We start from the raw sequence: 20287 nt of genomic DNA on the forward strand, positions 1-20287 counted from the left end.
ACTCGACCGACCAATCGGAGACCGAGGATCTCTTCGTTCTGATTGGTCGAGCGCTTCACCCTGAATATAGTGTCCCTTGAAATAGAAATATTTTTAAAAAGTAAAAATTTATATTTATATTATTATTATTTATATTTATATTATTATTATTATTATTTATATTTATATTTTTGATTTATATTTATATAAATATAAATAATAATAATAATATAAATAATAATAATAATATAAATATTCAAGGAACACTAGCTGAATACATTTTTGAACACAATCTAACATTCGCGTGACGTCACAGCTCCGGCTCGGGCCCGCCGAAAGTTCGCGCGCGCAAGTTTACGAGGCCGGATCGCGGGAATTATCGCCGCGCTTTCGACGCGAAATTTTCCGAGTTTTTCCGCGTCGTCGATCGCATTTCAAGCGGGCGTTTACGTGTTTCTGCTCGTACTCTCGCATCGTCGTGTCGGAGTATCATTCCGCGAACTAGGCTCGTAATTTTCGCGAAAATCGCAGGTCGAGTATGACAAAGGTCGCGTCGCCATTGTTATATGGTATATTTCTCAATTGTGGAACATCGGCGATTCCGAGTGCGTCGTGGAGGAAGTCGCCCTCGTAATTCGGAGAATAGTCGAAAAAAAATTAATTATTTCATTATTTATTTTGTTGAAGCAATTTTAATAAATCATACATTATATATGTATAATTTTAATTAATTATTACAATCAATAATTTCAAATAATATATTAAATATATACATATAAAAAATATATAGAAAAAAAATCTCAGAATATTAATAACATATGTCATAAATATATTATAATAAATATATTTTTCGTCTGCGTCAAACAAATAAAATTGCATAGATGCAAAGCACCATGCATTTTCGCAGCACATTTAGTGTCGGACAATCGACGCGAGATGGCGCGTCGAATACGATTCTTGCGAGATGCCAGATCTTCAGTATGGCGAATTTAATGGGCCTGTTCAGTCTGTGATGATCGCGCAACAGGTGTTATGTGTCATTATTGGTTTTCTCCTCTTTTTTGTGTGCATATTTCGGGTGTCGATAAGTAGCCGCGCGTTATCTGTTGATAGTAAAGTACGCGTGTGTCCTATGTTTCGCGTGCTTTGACTTATCTCGAATCTCGAGTCGATGTATCTCAAAGGTGGAGCAGGTTGGGCACACGTGGGCGCTCCGTTGTCAAGATTTTTCTTCCGGGTCTCGTCGCGGGAGAAAGTGCCGTGATTGTACACTGCGCAGGTGAGTGCGTTATCATTTTTGGTGTATATAAAGCGAGGTCCGAACCGAATTCCGGATTTAAAAGTCGCGAGAGTCGCGTGAGAAAACCGAGACTTTTCTGGTCTTAATTATACTAATCGGCAAAGGAAATTAAAATGTACAAAATATTTAGAACATCAAGTGTATAAATATAAAAGAAAGAAAACTGATTTCTTAAATTTGTAACATCAAATAATATAACAGTAATAATTAATATACATAATTAAAGATCTTTAAAGATCTTCGATTGCGTGACTGCAATTTTTATTATACAGAAGTGTCAGATTTAAATTGGAGCGAATCGGAGCTAGGAAATCCGGTTATATAATTTAATCTGATTGCCTAGATACATATATAATTATTATTACAATTATTACATATAATATTTATATAATTTAATTATGTATATTAATTTGTTACTGTTATATTATTTGATATGTTGCAAATTTTTAAGAAATAAGTTTGTTTGTTTTTTATATTTATATACACTTGATATTTTAATATTTTGTACATTTTAATTTTCTTTGCTAATTAGTATATATAATTAATCAATTGCTTAAAATAATTTATTACATAAAAATAAATACATATTAAAATGAAACATTTTGTAATTATGTATATTATAAAAATTAAATATCTTTTTTAATTATAATAAAACATGATAATATTCTTGCGTGTAAAGAAAAAAGTAATTAAAAAAATTTTAATATCTTTTTGATAAAAGTTTACATGACAAAAATTACGTGACTAAGAAAAATTGTTCTACAAAGAAGTGTCATATTTTTATATATTTACTTTATTAATTTAACGTATTTTATTAGCTTTAATGTACTTTATTATTTATATTTATTTAAATCTGTTTATTTCTTATTTAGAAAGAAATAACATCAAAAAATTGTGCTGATTCAGTACAACAAATTATGTATAAAATTTTATTATTATTTTTAATATTAAAAATGTTCTATGATAAAGTGTATATTATGCTTACATTTTATTCGAGTGTGCACACATATATGTATATATATATATATATTTTTTTTTTTTTGATATGTATGAATAATAATTATTGCCAGAAAATTACAACAGAGATATATATATTTTAAAATAAAAATTTTTTGAAATGTAATAAAATCACACATATATGAACATTAATGAAGATGACAAACTTAATTAAAAATAAAAAAAGATAGAAAGAATAATATAATCATATTTAGAGTATACATATATAATTTGTAAAAAAATTATTTAATGTAAAAAATTTATTTAAAAACATTTTTTTTTAAATGATATATACAATATAAATAGATACATAAATATACCTAATATTTTAAACGACGCATTTTCTAAAAAATAACAATCGTATTTTTTGTTTCAATATTGTTTGAATTTCAATTTAATTTTTATCAGAAGATGACTAAAACAAGTACAGTTTTGTGATTATTACATGTATATGATATTACAAGTCGTTGTCTGAATTGAATATGTATACAACAGCTATCATTATGCACTCTCTGGTGAATGTTAAAATACTTTCAAGATTACGCATCTATCTGGATATAGTGTTTTTTTGTTACAAGAAAGATTTTTACTCCGTTACAAGATAGAATTCTTTATATTTTTCAATAAAACAAACTCGAACCTTATTTGACGCCAAAAGTCAAAATATACTTAATAAAACTTCCTAAAATATTACTTTATCTCTTTCGTTCTCATCTATATTTCATAGATTTATGGAATTGTTTCTGAAACAAACAAGTCTGCTATACATCATTAGAAGATAGCAATCGATTCTGAACAACGATATCTTGTAACGAAAAGATATTATATATTTTTATTAGAGTCATTTATGTATGAAATGAATAGGAACTTATTATAATATTTGTATTCAAGAAAACATTTTGTATTGCACGGTATAAAATTAATCAATCGAATAAAAAAGTAAAAGAATTTTTTATATATTATGAGCGTTGATGTTTCTTCATATGGAAATGTGTATTCTCTTATAATGTGTAAAATATTCTATTATAAATATACTTAGTAAATAAGAAAAGCCAATATACAAAAAGAGTAGAGAGAAATTAAAGAAAAATCTCTTCCGATGTTCATAGAATAAAAATAAAGAAAAATAATATTATAATTAATCAATTGCTTAAAATATACAACATATTGGAAACAAAAAGTATTAAATATGTGAATAGAAATCAAAGTTTAAAGTATTTTATGTAAAAAATAAAAATTTTATATAACTGATGACATTATATATATTGCAGGCAATAAAAACGATTCAAAATAATTAAAATTTTTTATTGCAGAAAAAAGTGCATACACAATATATTTTAAGATAATTGTTTTTCTCAATATAAAGAAAATGATAAACAATCAAACTCTTCTGTTAATCAATAAATATATGCGCATTAAAAAGCAACCCTTCTTTGCATAATAATTTTTTCAACAGGCACGCGTAGAGATCTGTGCTTTTTTTAAACTTTTTTTTATAAAAAATATAATTGATGTCGGAAAAGATTGATTTAAAATTTATCAAAAAATATTAAAGATTAAATATGAAATATATTGAAAATTTCAAGGAAATCTTTAAGTGAAATATCTTATATTAGATTAACTAGTATAAGATAAATCATTTTTTATCATGATGAACCGAAACACCTTGGCTTCCAGAAAGATTATCCTTTTGTGACGTGACCGATTCATCTTTCGCGATATGTAGTTTCTAAGAAATGTGTATCACTACTTGCAGCAACATACAGCTTCTTTCAACGCATTTTTATGCGTATTTAATTGCGGTTTAAAATATAGTAATTATTTTATTATTCCATATAAAAAATACAATTATTTTTATATATTACATTAGATATTAAGTATGTATTTTTATAAATTATATTTTAATTTTAATTTTTATATTAATAGCTTTAATATAAAAGATTTAATGTAATTAAAAATGTACATACATTTACTTATTTATATAATACATGCACACACGTATGTATATACATATAAATATATGTCCATTTTTTAAAATAAATTAAATCTATATATTGAAGCTATTAATATATAAATTAAAAAATTAAAATAATGTATAAAAATACATAATATATAATTCGTAATAATATTATTTAATAAATTTGAATGTACGTATGTAATGACAATAATAGATAAATTAATAATATTTAATAATATTTTATGCATAATTGATGAAGAACCTTTTTTAATAATTTGATAGTGATTGATCATCTAGATTGGCATTATAATATAATGTCTACTTCATTCGTGTTTAGTATATAAGAAAATTATTATATGCATTATGCTTATAGTTATACAAGATTGAATTATGTGTGTATGTGTGAAAAATTTCATTTGCGAATTATTATCGAGTAAATTTTAATTAATTAAATAATCAAAAGATGCAAATTACAAAAGTGAATGTTTCGATCCATATTAGCAAAGAAATCGTTCTCGTTCCTGGGTATTATGAAAACATCAATTCTACTTACGCATTTGATGTCTGTACCGCTAGAAGACATTCTACGTGATGAAAGAAAAGAATAAATGTTTTTAACATAGTATTTCGACAATTATGATCTTGACGTACACAAGAACTTGTTCCTCGATATACATATACATATATTATCAAGATCGAATTTCTCAATAAAAAAGTTTTCTATAATAATTAAATGTTTAATACAAATTTTTTCGTAAATAAAATTTTTAGCTAGGATTTTTTAAAAATTAAATATTAAATTAGAGGAATTAAAGAACATAGACACTTATATATATTTAATTAAAAAATAATAATTATGTAATAAAAAATAATAATTGTTATAAAATATAGAATATCAATTTTTTATTATTTTTAATTTATACACATATTATTTATCCTCTTTCTATTTCACGCATAATATGATTTTTTTAAATTAAACTCGATTATTAGAATATTTTTAATTCTTTCGATATATTTTGGTGATATATTTTATTGTACCTATATTTTAAAAAATTGTCAAAATGCATAAATGATATAATTTTTTAGCGGATTTATTTGTTTTTAGAGGATGCTAATAGAAAGAAAATCAATACAGATAGACATTTATACCTGAGTAAGACAAGTATTATCTTTGATCATTGATCCGAGTCGTTAGCACTTTAGTTGGTCATGTAAATATTTTGTTACTATCAGCCGCGTAATGTGAGATAAGACAATGTGTCGACATTACAGAGACATTGTATCAAAATAAGATTAAGGATGTTATTTATACAGTAATCAAGTTATGTAAATGTTTTTATATACTTTTTTATACATGTGAAAAATAGTACATAAACATTCTTAAATATTATTTTTATATATTAATAAATTTTAATAAAAAATATAATAATTTTAATTAAAAAATACATTAATTATATTAGGTAATGATTATAATAAAATTAAACAAAAATATTTAATGTTGTATATATTTTTAATTATTTAATATTAATTATATTTAATCATAATATTTATAATTTATAAATTATTTGTTTGGTAATTATTATAAATAAATTATATTAATTTTCAAATATATTATAGTTGATAGAATTCTGAATCACATCCATTTTGAATCACTGAAGACTCTTTTACGTGTGTGTGTAAATAATTTATCATAATACTTTATACATTCGATTAACATTTTTGACAGTTATCAGCTGATTTCTGTCAAAAATATTAATCTATTTTTAATCAGCTGATTTCTGTCAAAAAATATTAATAAAGCGTTACTTTGCTAATTAAATTTTAAAATAATAATGTTGCTTAATGGAAAATCATAAATAATTGAAAGTTTTGGCTTTACTTTCAATAGTGTTCTGGAGTTCTTGATAGTTTAAATTTTAAACAAAATAGTTCTGGCGATTAAATAAAAAAATGTTTAATTAATTTTAACTTACATATTTAAACTGTGTATGTTATAATATAAACTAAGATTATTCTAATATATGTATGCATTTTATTTGTTACAGGTAACATTGCGATTCACGCGTCGTGTTGGGAGTGCTGTGTAAAGTGCCGGACGATCGTAATTATTCGTTTTCGCGAGTGTCGTGAGTGCAACGAAGGACCAAGAGAGGAGGAGAAGGCCCAGGGAGGCATCGGGCGACAGTGGGGCAACTGTGAGGTATGCAAATTATAAATATTTTTTTCTAAACTGTATTGTTTGTTTTGATTGTTTCCAGACATTCTGTACACACACACACACACACACACGCGCAATGTTTGCTGTTATCTACAAAAATGTATATAAATGATTATCTTGATAAAACTTTGGCGTTATCTTATCTTTATATAGAAATAAAAATATGTATTATCTATATTTGTACTTTAGATGAAAAAAAGTATTAAGTATCTTTATTAAATTATCTAGAGTAATTTTCAGATAATTTTGGTTTAGAATCATAACACATAAAAATACTTAAATAGTAGAACTTACGCAGTAAGCGATAAAAATTTATAAATAAAAATATGAATACATATATTTTTATATTCCTTTTTTAATTTACATTTTTTTATATCTGTGTTCACATAAGCAGTTTAAAAATTATTATCTAGAATCTAGAAAAGTATCTAGATAAATCGCCATATAATTTTATCTTTTATCTATATTTAAAACAAAATCATCTTTATTTTATTTAAAATGAATTTACATATTATCTCATCTTTATCTAGCTAATTTTAAAATCATCTAAGCACTACACTATGTATATACATAATTTGAATATTTTGTTTTCAGATCAATATGCTGTGCATTACAATTCCGCTATTGCATCGTATCGGTGAGTGAGAAATTGTTTATTTTATAATATTTCTGTAGCGATATAGAGTGTGTAAAGCGTCTTATTTCGTGGAACTCACAAATAATTAAGAGTTCTTCCTTCTAAAAATTTAAAAGATTAACTAAAACTAAATAAAGACTATCAAATCTCTTACTTAAACATATCGAAGTAAAATGCCACTCGATTTTCGACAATTCTGCTTATTACGAAATAATTCTGGTATTGAAGCATTCTGAACATTTACATTTTTTGTTTCCAAAGAGCTCAGATGATGAAAATAATTGTACAATTTTTCAAACGATTATTTTAATGTTTATGTAAGAGATTTACAAAGAGATTTGCTAATGTTTATTTGATTTTAAATAATATTTTTTACTTTTAAAAGGCAAAACTCTTCTTAGAACTCTTGTTCAAAGGAACTATAAATATTTTAAAGAACAATTATTGATAAAGAAAATATTGTAGGACAAAGTGATACACACATATAGTTTCTGATATAATATATTTTAAAATATTGCATTTTTATTCGCGATTATATATTCAGTTTTTCATACTGTATGCTATTTAGCAGCATACTGGTGAAAATTTAAGTGATCGATGAGATATAATTTTTATTTAACATTTTTCTCTGGAGGAGAATCTGATTAAAATATATTAGACTGCATAAGTTCGCGGGGACATGTGACTAAATTGGATTCTGTCAATGAAAAATACTCGTTATTGCGCGATCTATATTTTGAGAGCACGGCTATTCTCGATATCGCCTTCTTTTTCTTTTTTAGCAATTTCAGAAACTTAATTGGTGTACAAACATTTGTATTAATTTGCATGGAATTAAAAGGTTTAATTCGTGTGCAAGAATGGTTTTGTTAACGAAAGCGCGTAAAAATGTGGAGTTTGTAATCGCAAGATATCGTAAACCGATAAAGCGCGATGATAAAAGTAAATGGAGCGGCTTAGAATGCTCTGCTGAAAAATCAGTTTTATACAAAACTCGTATCTGAAAATATAACATATTTAAAAACTTTTCAGCTAATATAAAATATAGCGGAAATATAAAATATCAAGATATATAAGAGATAAAATACAAAATAAAAAATTAATTTACACGCTCAACTCTTTTCATATATATATATAAATACATATTACGTATATACATATCTATATTTCTAAATTTTGATAAAATAATATATATATTAATTATATATATACACATATATATATTATGATGTGTTAAAAATGTTTATTTTGAATAAAACATATAAAGTGATTATTTTTTTATTATGATATATGTATGTTTATATAAATAGAACAGAAGGTAAGTGCGTCTTGTTCAATAGAACAGATGCAAAAAAATCTTATTTTTTAGTGTATAATTCTGAAAGATAAATATATATATATTACTTATTGCATAATATTAAACAGCTTATATAAATTATTGAATGCTGAAGAGACTTTTTTAATGCAACTACATGAAAAGTAAGTACATAAAAGTAATGATAAGATTTGGCTAGATTTATATCATTATCTATCGGTGAGCGTTACTATATACTTCTGTATCCAGAATTTTATAAAGATTGTTGCACTTATTGAAGTTTGTAGATTGATGTTTTTTACAGATATTTTTAGCAGATATTTTTTTTACATCTTTTGTAATAATTGGAATTTTTTATAACTTTATCTTGTTTTATATTAAAATATATTAAATACATACTTCAAACTAACGACGATACAAATTTATTCTAATTTATACAGTTAAAGTGTGTGTTGGCAAAATATACATATGCATTTTAATGCAACTTGTGGGCACGCTGAATTTTTATATTTCGCTTAAATACGTAATTTAAAATTTATGAAAGATTTTCTTTTATATTATACATACATACAATATATAGTATAAAATATAGGTATTATACGAATTATATATAATGGTTATTCATAAATTACAGTTAACGTTAATTATAAATTTATAGTATGCAATCAACTATGATACTTGACAACTTTCTACTTGACTCTCTTTTTGCAAACATACATTGACCTCATATTTATTTTTAAATATCTAATTTTGTAAGTTGTAAGTTGTAAAAATATTTTTTTACTTTTTTACGTATAAGCTTATATTTTTTATGTATTTTTGGCGTATGTTTTTTACCTTTTTTAAAAAAAAATGTTAGAATTAATTTAGCTAAAATCATAATTCATTGCATTTACGGCGAAAAAAATAAGTCTCAAATCTTGTCTCTTGTATATTACCGGAAATAAGGGAGAAAGATAATTCATAAATGCGCAACACACATTGAAGCCTTATCAAGAAGGACGTATGAACAGCGATAACTGCGATATAAATGCGTTGCATTCGAGTAATGCATTTTTTCTTTTTTGTTCGTCACATAAAAAAATCATAGATTAATAAGAGATATTTCAGAGTACAGGAAAAGCATTTGGTCATGTTGTTTATTTTTATTTTTTCTCACTTGTCTCGAACTTATTTGATCTTTAAATATATTTTTGAGATAATATAATATTTAATACATATTTTAAATTTGCCACATTTAATAACTACAGTTTTAATATTTTTTTATTTAGTATACTTTATTAGAATTTAATTTTAGAAAATGTATGTTATAAGAAATATATATACAGTGCCATGTTTTATAATTTTAAAGATGAAAACAAGGAAAAAGGTCTTGTTACGAAAATTATTTAATTACGGACAAAGGTTTCTTTCCATCTGACAATGTGTTCTTTCAACACAAATGTGTACGCCTCTGGTGGTCCATGGGTCTAAAATCGATTTAGAGAGACACAGACAGGGCATGGACCTCCCTATAGTAGCTTCACCATAACTTTCGTATAAAGTTGCACTTTATCCAATTAGACAAAGTTGTATTAAATAGAGAGATTTTATATTTAATACATTATTTTTTATAACTGATATTAATAAAAAATAATAAATTATTTCTGAAATTTTCTACAATTTTATTCTAAATTTTTGATTTAGTTTTACAAAGAATTATTTCTTTTTTGGATATATATAACAGTTTTTGACTTTATATATAGATTGTTTTCGATTTAATTAAACTGCTAAACTTAGAATTTTTATCTAGGGATGTATGTTTGTGCTTTATTTGAGAAATATTGATATCTACACACACATAAAATAAAATAGGTAAAAAAAAAATAAAAAATTATATGCCTACAGTATATGTATAGATATAAAATATACTTTTAGCAAAATATATTTTCTAGAGAGAAAGAGAGAGAGAGAGAGAGAGAGAGAGAAAAAGAGTAAAATATAAATTCGATATAATTTGATTTGTCTAATAATTAATAAAATTTCAATTTTTTATATTGATTATTATTATTATATACACGTAGATTTGCATATGATCGTTAGAGTTAAATAAATATTTATGTAGCACTTATAAGTGTTACATATAAAAAATTGGCAATAATAGTAAAAATATATAATTAATATTTGAAAAAATGATAATACATATAAACTAATATAACTTTTTTGTTTGAAATATTTTAATGATTAATCTGAAAATTCTAGCAATAAAATGAATAATTTTTATCTCCGCTTTATTACTCTGTACTTGAACTGCGTATGAAATCTATTAATGATAAGTCTTTGCCATGATGCGGGTCCATAAATGCGCGTTGGTTGCGTTCTGCCGAAATTTTCGTGATGGTGCGTATTATGACGAGGATATTAACCGTATATTCTTCTTCTTAATTTTATGATAGCTCGTAATAAACGCGCTCGGCAAATTATTACGAGGAAAACTTCGTGTTATGCTGTTGTCGCGCGAGAGAGTTTCCAAAATAATCCCGGAATCCTGAGGTTCAGAGAGTTTATGGTATCTTTATTAGATACCGCGCTATATTGGAGTTGTGTTTATCCATCTGTTTATATGTTTATATTTGCATCCTCTTTTGCAAATTCACATATGACTTTAATAATTATTTTTTGATAATTCAAGAAAAAAGTCAACAAAAATGATTAAATAATAATCAGAAATGTGTATAAAGAATTAATGATTTTATGTATAATTAATTCTAATATTTATAAGTTTTAACTGTATAAAAGTAACTATGTGAATGTCAATTTTATGTTAGCCAATATTTTAAAAATACGGACTTAAATGAAGTCATTGCTTTGGTATAATGATATTATGCAGACATGTAAATGTAAATATTATTCGTATCGTATCTGCATATATTTCTAACATTGAGCATACTACAATCATGTAAAGTGTATAATTCGAGTTACCATGTATGTATATCCTCGAATTGCAACGGTAGAAATTTCAATATAAGTATAGCTTTCATGGCAATTTTCGTCTGCAACTTCGTGCATTCCTTTTAATGTGGTTGCTTCGCTAAAATATCTGAAATTAGGAGTTTGAAACTTCGATAGAGTATAACGTAAGTTACATCAATATTATCGAACTGCGCAATTGTTATTTTGATTGAATATTGATTCTGGCAAGAATATTTTTGAAATATGGAAAAACACGTAATTTTATTTATTTATATGTGGGCGCAACCAAGAAATAAACATTAAAATAGGGTGTATCATGTCGTATAAGAAGTTAGTTTTTTTAAGTTCTATCTTTGGCTGAAGAATATGGGTTAAAATTTATTTCTTATCTTTATTATTTATTTTTATTATTATCTTTATTAAATTTTTTCTTTTTTATTTTCTTTTATTCTTGCCTCTTTGCAACAATTTTTGAGAGATAAACAAGTTTGCTTGAAGAAAAAGATTGGTCCCCAATTTCTTGTTAATTATTGTTACATATTATATACAATATTATATGTATAAAGAGAATATATATAAAACATATTTTTTGTTTTGCATATTTTTGCTCTATTTTCTCCAAAATTAAAATTAAAAAGACGAAAGCATTAAAAAAGTTAAATTTTTTATTCATTATTTCTGTCAAAAAATTTTTCTCTGAGTCTATTTTAGAATTGTGAATGCAAAAAAAATAGTTAAAATAGTTAAAATCGCGCAATAATAAATGACGCACAAATATGGAGCTTCTATTGTATTCGGATTATAGGTACGATTTATTCACATGAATCATAAACGTTTTAAAGCGATCCTAACAGGATATTCCGTTGCCATAATTTTGGGTGATTATCCACCCCTTTAGGATTGAATACACGTGCATATTGACTACGAGAGATCATGGGCGAAGCATGCGGGATCGCGTCCTCTCGTTCGGCCATATTGTTAGTATGTTCACGGATCGGAATTCGAACGATGCTAATCCCAACGTGGAATTTGCATGGCATTTCCCTTTCCGGTCATCGTCTGGAAGGCGGTCCACCGCGAATTATATTAACGCCGCGGCAACCCTTTCGTCCTCGTTAATCGTTGTTAAAGTCGATTTCTCGATTCTCGAGACCCAAAATAATTCACGATTTGCTTATTCGAAAAATGGATATAATAATAAATTTATTTGTTGATTTTTTGAAAAATATTATTAATCGTTAGATATATTTTATATATTTTATGTCTTTAAATTCATTATTATACTTCTACATTTTCGTATTACTTAAATATTTTTTAATCATAATTTTTTATTGATTTCTTATACATTGCATTATATCTTATTTTAATATTTTAATATTTTATAATTTTTATATTTGATATAATTCTATATATAAATATAATATATATATTATATATATTAAATTATATTGTATTAAGTTTGTTTTCGGGTGTATGATAAGCAATCTATATTAGTTTTGTAATTTCATTTGCGTTGCGAAACTTTGACCCGCAGAGACCACGGATCGCGCAGTATTTGCAAATATTTGCATTTAGTACTTTATGTAACTTCTTCTTCTTACCCTCGATTAGAATAATTGTCGTGCTTTCGAGTTGCCGCCTCAACTTTGCAATTCTAGAATAAACTCGCTGTAACTCTCAGGACAATAGCAAATAACAACGAACAATTGTGATATTTGTTAACATGTGTAGAACAGACAAATTTATTTTATTTTACAAAATGTTTGTTTTGATTGTTGATACAATTTATATATTTTTTCTTCTTTGACGATAAGTCTCACATAAAGGTTTCCTTAAAGCGTTTTGCTTCTAGTATTAGACACAGAATGAACTTAATAGTCACTTCGCATTCGTCAGTCTTGCTTTTAACTGAAACAATATATATATATATATATATATATATACATAAATTACGACAAAATAAATAATATTTTAATAATAAAATAATAAATTTTTGCGATGTTGCAAAATGAAAAATTTATATTATTAAGAAATATAGCAAATTATGTTTAATCATATATGATTGCAATTATAATTATATAAATTTAAATTAATTTTTAAGTAATTTTATGTTACACGTACTAATTAATTTTTATAGTTTTATTTATTAACATAATATTTTTAGTATTTTTTAATTGATTACCTTGTTCTGCACATGTGTCAAATATTCGGTTGCGTGCAACAATGTGCCTTGGATTTGGTGATCTACCAGTATTGTAGCGTACATCCACGAATTCCTTAAGTTTCTCCACATTGATATATGAACCCGACATCTGGAATTTACGCATAATGAATAATGAGAGAATAAATGCAATAATAAATGTAATTAGTGTAATGTATAAATTAAATAATTAGGAATGGATAAATCGATTAAGCAATAACATAACGGGTACACAAAAAACATGTGAATTACATAAATAAATGAAAAAATTCTTTTACTCAAAAATATTGTTGCAATGATCAAAAAAGTAAATGATATGAATTATACGAATATATCATTGATGTATTATTAATATAGTTTTAAATAAATCTTACTATTTCTTTTTTCTGTAACAAACAGGCAAAGAAACAGCCGACTTTTGAAACTGACTTATCAATATCTGCTGTTTCCACATTATCATCTACTAGTTGATTTAGCTTCGCTAAATCTTCTGCAAAATACAAATTAAGTACGAACAGATTAATCAATATTATTGATAAAATATATCTAATAATTTACGAGAGCGCAAAACGACTGTGCATTATAATTAATTTTATTTTGTAATGAAAAAGTACGCGTAAAACAATAAACAGTTTGACTATTAATACAAATTAAAAATATTTGTCTTTTTATTTTATATATATATACGTTTGCTATTAATTACTTTAATATAAATTTAAATTATTTTGTAATATAATCAAATATAATTAAATTTACAAATATATAGAAATTTCCTTAATAATTACATAAATTAAAATTAATTATACAAATAATTTTTAGTTAGAGCTGATAAAGTTTACCGATTTTGCTCTGGAATACTTATATAATATAATATTATATTACACTTATGGTTAATCATTTTTTGATAGTTTGCAACTATGTATATAACGTGAGAAGAAAAATTTAAGATAAAGATTTTGGTTGTTAATTTTATTGCCAAATAAACTTACCTATTGTTACAGATGTTTTATTTACACAGATCTGTACATCTGTTTTTGACAGCATAAGAAATTCCGCCATTCTCTCTGTGACATCATCGCTGAGACCCATTGTCTATAAAATACAGATTAAAATTATATAAAAGTATACATAAACATATGAAAGAAATAGTAAGATGATAGTGTAGCATGAAAGTAGTTATATTAATAAGACAGAAATAGTAATAAAATGGTAGCGGAACAAGAACATAATTCTTACTATGAAAGAAATATAGTATATATTACACTAAAAAAAGAATGAGAATAATCTCTAAAATTTTACCAAGAAATGTAAAAAGAAAAGTGCCAAACAATACGCGCCAGTGAAAAATTAATAAAGTTGCAAACCCATGTAGAGTTGTAACAAAAAATTATTTTAACCAAAAAATTGTACAAAACATTTGTTTTAATTTTCTAGATATACCCTACAAAAATTATGATGTTAAAAGAGTGGCGCCAAGTAAAGCAATTTTTTAAATATAATTTATTTTTGTTAGGGTATATTTCGAAAATTAAGACAAATGTTTTATACAATCTTTTGATTAATTTTTAAAAATAATTGTTTGTTATACTTACAACGGCGATAAATAGACCGAAAATGAATATTACTTGCTTCATGATTTCACAATTATTTTATACACGTTTTTGGATAATACACTTGCCAATTCACTTGTTCAACAATAAACTGCGTCGACATCTCGATGTACGGCATTTATATCTTATACCCGATGATAAACTACCATGATTTTTATGTGTCGAGGTTATCGTGTAGGACATCTGCGTGAAGTTGTGAAGAACTTTTCTCACAGTACTTGGGAAACATTAGCGTGTTGTGTTCATTATTCCGCGAAATTGATTTGTTATAAAATTATTAAAAATGAATTAAGTAATAATAGATGTATTGACGTCTAAATTCCGATTAATGTTTTTTATACTTCCGCGAAGAGAATTAGACTCTATTAATGTGTAATAATCTTTGAAATGTGAAAAATGGTGCATTTCACAAAACTTGCTTGCGTATAAACGTTTTGTTTATTTAGTTTGTAGAAATATATTTCAATAAAAAGACGCGTTGTTTAAACGTCATTTACATCATGTGTGTTAACAAATTATAAATATTTTATATAAAAATATAAAAGGAAGATAAATTTTTGATGATAATTATTGTAATTTTATTTCTATCTAAATAATAATGATAAAAATAAATATAAATAATTTTTTCAATTTTATACACATGTAAAAAGTCTGATAGTTTGTGTGCACACTGATGTATTACAGATATATTAATATTATTTTTTTATTTAAGTAATTTGTAATCTTAATTTATATGTATGTAGGTTTAATATTTAATTTATTTTATTTATATACCTTTATTTTTTAGAAAATTTTTTGTTTTTTGGAATTTTAGCAAAAATTTTGATAACAGTAGAACATTGTACAAAAATCTAAATACTATTTCTTTATCTTATCTTTAATATTTTTATAATGTGTAATTGTATGTTAAACTATCACTAGAATTCTAAAATTCTAAACTTCTCAACTTTTTATATATTTGTCATATTAACTTTTAAATCTTTAGCTTATATGATTATAAATGATATAAAACTAAAAAGTCACCAGATGATAATTAAAAAATGGTAGTAATTCAATTGACCAACTCTGGCAAATAAGTATTTTTATTGAATATTCACAACGTTTCGGCCGTGAGTTTCTTCGGCCCTTATTAAGTGCTATGTTCTTAAAACAAAGTAAATTACAATTTTTTTTAAAACACAAAAATTCGATCTTAGATTATGACATGATATAATAACATGATAGTATGAAAACGAAATAACTATATACTCATAATTATTTCGTTTTCATACTATCATGTTATTATATCATATCATATTCTAAGATCGAATTTTTGTTTTTTAAAAAAATTGTGATTTACTTTGTTTTAAGAACATAGCACTTGATAAGGGCCGAAACCCACGGCCGAAACGTTGTGAATATTCAATAAAAATACTTATTTGCCAGAGTTGGTCGATTGAATTACTACCATTTTTTATATGATTATATTTCGAAGAAATGAATAAATATTAATAATTTTAAATTAATGTTAAAGTACATAAAAATTTAAGAAGTTTTAAAATTATGTAATAACATATATTGCAATATAATAAAATTTAAGAATCAAATATACATATATCAAAAAATTAAATGGTTAAATTTTAAGAAACTTTGATGCTTTTATAACTACTTATATTGTTGTAGCAACAATAAGTAACAATGATATATTTAATATTGAAGATTCTGACAATAAATAAAACACACACACACAAAATATAATACAAACGATTTTTTATTAATATAAAGAGATCAGCATATTTATAATAATTGTAGCGCTAATCGATTTTTCATATTATTGTGTTGAAACAGAGTATTTCATATATTTATATGATAATCTATTCTTTCTCTCTTTCGTTTCTCAGATTAGAAATCTTTCCAGAGACACGTAAGAAGGTCAAGGGACTTGTCGCACATATCCGGCTTTGTTTTAACTGAAATAATAATTATTGTTTTTACATGTTTTATATATGTTCAGTTATCTTATAAAGAGTGAAATATTTATTACATATGAGAATTGATTAAACTTTTAAAATAAAAAATCAAAAAATTGTTTGATAATAATATATTGTTGTAAAACACAATAATAAAGAATAGGTATATCATTTATTTAATATAGAAATGTATGTACCTTTTATTATTCAAAATTATTATCTTGAAGAAAACGGCATTGTCGACATTTATGAGATAACTTGTGATTATATATATAGTAGATGTATATTCTTACCTTGTTCAATGCAACGATCTACAGTCGCGTATATTTTAGCTTGAGTAGCCTGATTCAAATGAGCGTGTGCTGATTTGCCGTACAACTTGTCCTTCTGGATCTCTGAGTCAACGATCTAGAAATAATGTATAAATATAATATAATATTTTTTTTTATAATATGAACGATACCTTAAATATGGAAAAATATAAATTATGTCAGTTTAAGAATGTATGGAAAATAGTACACTATGTCAAAAATTTCTAATCCAAAAATCATCAAAGCTGTGGTTCGATGTAATTTGAATTGATAATCGCATCGGTTAACACACGATTAAAAAGCTATTTAGATTTTGGATTACGAAAATTCCTCTTGATATGATCACTATTTATATGTTCAAAAGTAGCGTAAATTATCCTTTAAATTTTTCAATTCGAGCGTTTAGAAAACAAACATAGATATTCGCTGACGTTTGCTTTAAACTTATATAATATTAAAATATTTAATATTTAATATTAAAATATTAAAATATTAAAATATTTAATTCTAACTCTGAGAAAATTTATGTTATAAATGCGTTTAAAAATATAATCTTTGCTTTTAATAATTGTTTTTTAACTTTTTTAAGTTTTATATTAATTGATACATGATTATATACATAATTATTTACTTATATTCAGTGAAAAATATTTTTTGTGATTAAATCAAATTATTAACAGGCTATATTGTTTTTTTAAATTAAAAAACTAAGATTAGTGAAAAACGTATAGATGAAAAGCGTATTATAATTAATGAATTACGTATTATATTAATGTGAAGTATTTTGTGTGTGTGATAATTTTTGTGGAACAATGAATGTTTCGTGCATAACAATTTAATCATTTATTGTATTACTTACTAAGCCCCGTTTTTCTAATATACATAAGACGAAGCATCCATTTTTTTTCACTTTTTGCGCATTTTCTGGATTTTTATAAGAACCATCCTTTATTTCTGCGTTTGTAATTAAATCGGCTGCAAAGTAATTATTTAGTACTATTATTACATTGCAAAAAATAATTATGCATTTATTCCTTATTTATATAGGATTTCCCTTGGTTAATGGCATTTTTGAGATTATTTGAAGACGATTTCTTCTTAGTAAAAATTTCGAGGCATCAATAATTTCCTATTTATAAGTGAGTCAAAAAGAAGGGCGTTTGGCAAATTAAATTTGATAGAGTATTAAATGATCATCAAAACTACATTCTTCAGTTAACTTCAAATAGAGTTTATTTTAATAGAGGTTTAATTTAAAGATTAGGTACAAATATTAGAATAATAGCACAAATTTGAAAAGAATGATGGAAATTTGCAAAAAATAAAGATTCCTTGACATATTTTCGTTGAAAAAAAATCTCCAAATAATCTTAAGAATCTTTCATTAATAGGTAATAATAATATAATGGCACACTCTGTATGTGTATATGTATAATTATTTTTTTAAGCAATATAACACAAGTTTTCAAATGTAAGAAATTAGTTGAAACGAACGAAAGCATATTTCTTTTCAGAGTCTTTTTGATCAAAAAGTGATATAAAAATATATAAATAAAAACATACTAAATAAATAAAATGTTAAATAAATAGTATAATATTGCAATTATTAATATAATATAAATCATTTTTAGAGCAACCTTAATGATTCTGAATCAATTAACTATCCTTTCGGGATGCGAGATAAAAGGAGTATTTAGTTTAAATAATATTGAAGTGGCCTTAAAACGAGAGGCCATCAATCGGGATTCAATTGTATATATTATATGTTTATGCATGAATATATAAACATATATTACATACGTATGTGCACATGTATATACATTTTCTCTTAAGAAGTTCAAGAAAGTTTACCTTCTACTAAATTCGCTCTCTCATAACATTGTTCCAAATCCGCGGCTGGTAACGATCCTCCGTGTAAAGCTGTATCTGCGATAGTATTTGCATAGGCAATCATCTGAAATTATTTTGTTATGAGAATTAGAAAACATAAAGCGTAAAGAGACCTAGATATGAGAGCTATGAAAGATATATTATAACAATTAAAAAAAAATATATATATATATTTATCTATGTTTGTGTGTAAAATATTTATTAATTATTAAATAAAAATAGTACTAAATATATAAAAATAAATAAATATTCTATTCATAAATAATACAAATTTCTTGAAAGTTAAATATCATGTTATAAATTTTTCTATATTTATAAATTATAATAATGCAAATATTTAATTGTAAAAATATGGTTAATAGCAATTAAATTTTTTATATTAAATATTTAATAATAAATAAATTGTGTCTACTTACGACGATTGCCATCAGCCAGACGAATAGCGCGAGGAATTTCATTTTTATTTTACTGATGAGGCACTTTCGATGCTGCGTCGTGAACTGACAGCAATGAGCCAACGCACCCCTATTTATATATCTCATACAAGCGCTAAATATGCAATCGTCGACCGCGAGAAAACGTTATAGGAAAATTGCCGTTGATATTATTATCTCTGTTACATACGGAAAAAGTATAAGAGGAAAAATTTTGCTGCGGTCGATGTACGGATTAAAGAAGATTATAACGCTGATTGGAAATTTACGTCGCAATTTGCATCACGTATCCTTTGATCGACTTAAAATATTATAATTTTACGTAGAAACAAGTAAGTTGAATATATTATATAATAATATACTAAAAATTCCTGAGATTTTTTATTACATCTTATCATTTTAAGGCGTATCTTGTGATAAGTTGTATTTAGAATTTTAAATATTTCTGATGTATTGTACTAGCAATTTTTTTGCAATTTTCTTATTATGGTGTTATTTTTTAATTACTCAAAATCTTAAAACGTCTTTACATTAAAATT

At 24.7% G+C, this 20287-nt stretch overlaps 2 protein-coding genes and 1 long non-coding RNA gene across 3 annotated transcripts; 1 reads left to right on the forward strand and 2 right to left on the reverse strand.

Moving 5' to 3' along the window:
* The first annotated feature begins 832 nt into the window (after window positions 1–832).
* Window positions 833–7092, forward strand: LOC114928130 (uncharacterized). The gene is made up of 3 exons (XR_014925572.1): window positions 833–1258; window positions 6278–6432; window positions 7045–7092. It is a non-coding gene; the product is annotated as an uncharacterized LOC114928130 (long non-coding RNA).
* Window positions 7093–13066: 5974 nt separating this feature from the next.
* On the reverse strand, window positions 13067–15266 carry LOC146721693 (pheromone-binding protein Gp-9-like). Its single transcript, XM_085486398.1, has 5 exons — window positions 15147–15266; window positions 14544–14646; window positions 13929–14044; window positions 13537–13666; window positions 13067–13262 (listed from the first exon to the last, which is right to left on the reverse strand). Exons 1-5 carry the CDS (start codon window positions 15186–15188, stop codon window positions 13171–13173), a joined length of 483 nt encoding a protein of 160 aa, XP_085342524.1. The 5' UTR covers window positions 15189–15266; the 3' UTR covers window positions 13067–13170.
* Window positions 15267–16896: 1630 nt separating this feature from the next.
* On the reverse strand, window positions 16897–19840 carry LOC146721694 (pheromone-binding protein Gp-9-like). Its single transcript, XM_085486426.1, has 5 exons — window positions 19731–19840; window positions 19276–19378; window positions 18284–18399; window positions 17407–17521; window positions 16897–17113 (listed from the first exon to the last, which is right to left on the reverse strand). Exons 1-5 carry the CDS (start codon window positions 19770–19772, stop codon window positions 17046–17048), a joined length of 444 nt encoding a protein of 147 aa, XP_085342552.1. The 5' UTR covers window positions 19773–19840; the 3' UTR covers window positions 16897–17045.
* Between the last annotated feature and the right edge of the window lie 447 nt (window positions 19841–20287).

This window comes from Nylanderia fulva, unplaced genomic scaffold (assembly GCF_048542155.1).
Source record: "Nylanderia fulva isolate GAGA-0341 unplaced genomic scaffold, ASM4854215v1 Scaffold43, whole genome shotgun sequence".
Classification (NCBI taxonomy): Eukaryota; Metazoa; Arthropoda; class Insecta; order Hymenoptera; family Formicidae; genus Nylanderia; species Nylanderia fulva.

Coding starts and splice junctions, on each gene's coding strand:
- LOC146721693 (XM_085486398.1), bottom strand. CDS start 15,188: ATGAAGCAAGTAATATTCATTTTCGGTCTATTTATCGCCGTT. Junction 13,667..13,928: donor TGTTACAGAAAAAAGAAATA/GTAAGATTTATT, acceptor CGTAAATTCCAG/ATGTCGGGTTCATATATCAA. Junction 13,263..13,536: donor TGACACATGTGCAGAACAAG/GTAATCAATTAA, acceptor ATATTGTTTCAG/TTAAAAGCAAGACTGACGAA.
- LOC146721694 (XM_085486426.1), bottom strand. CDS start 19,772: ATGAAATTCCTCGCGCTATTCGTCTGGCTGATGGCAATCGTC. Junction 18,400..19,275: donor GAGAGCGAATTTAGTAGAAG/GTAAACTTTCTT, acceptor ATTACTTTGCAG/CCGATTTAATTACAAACGCA. Junction 17,522..18,283: donor TATTAGAAAAACGGGGCTTA/GTAAGTAATACA, acceptor CATTATTTCTAG/ATCGTTGACTCAGAGATCCA.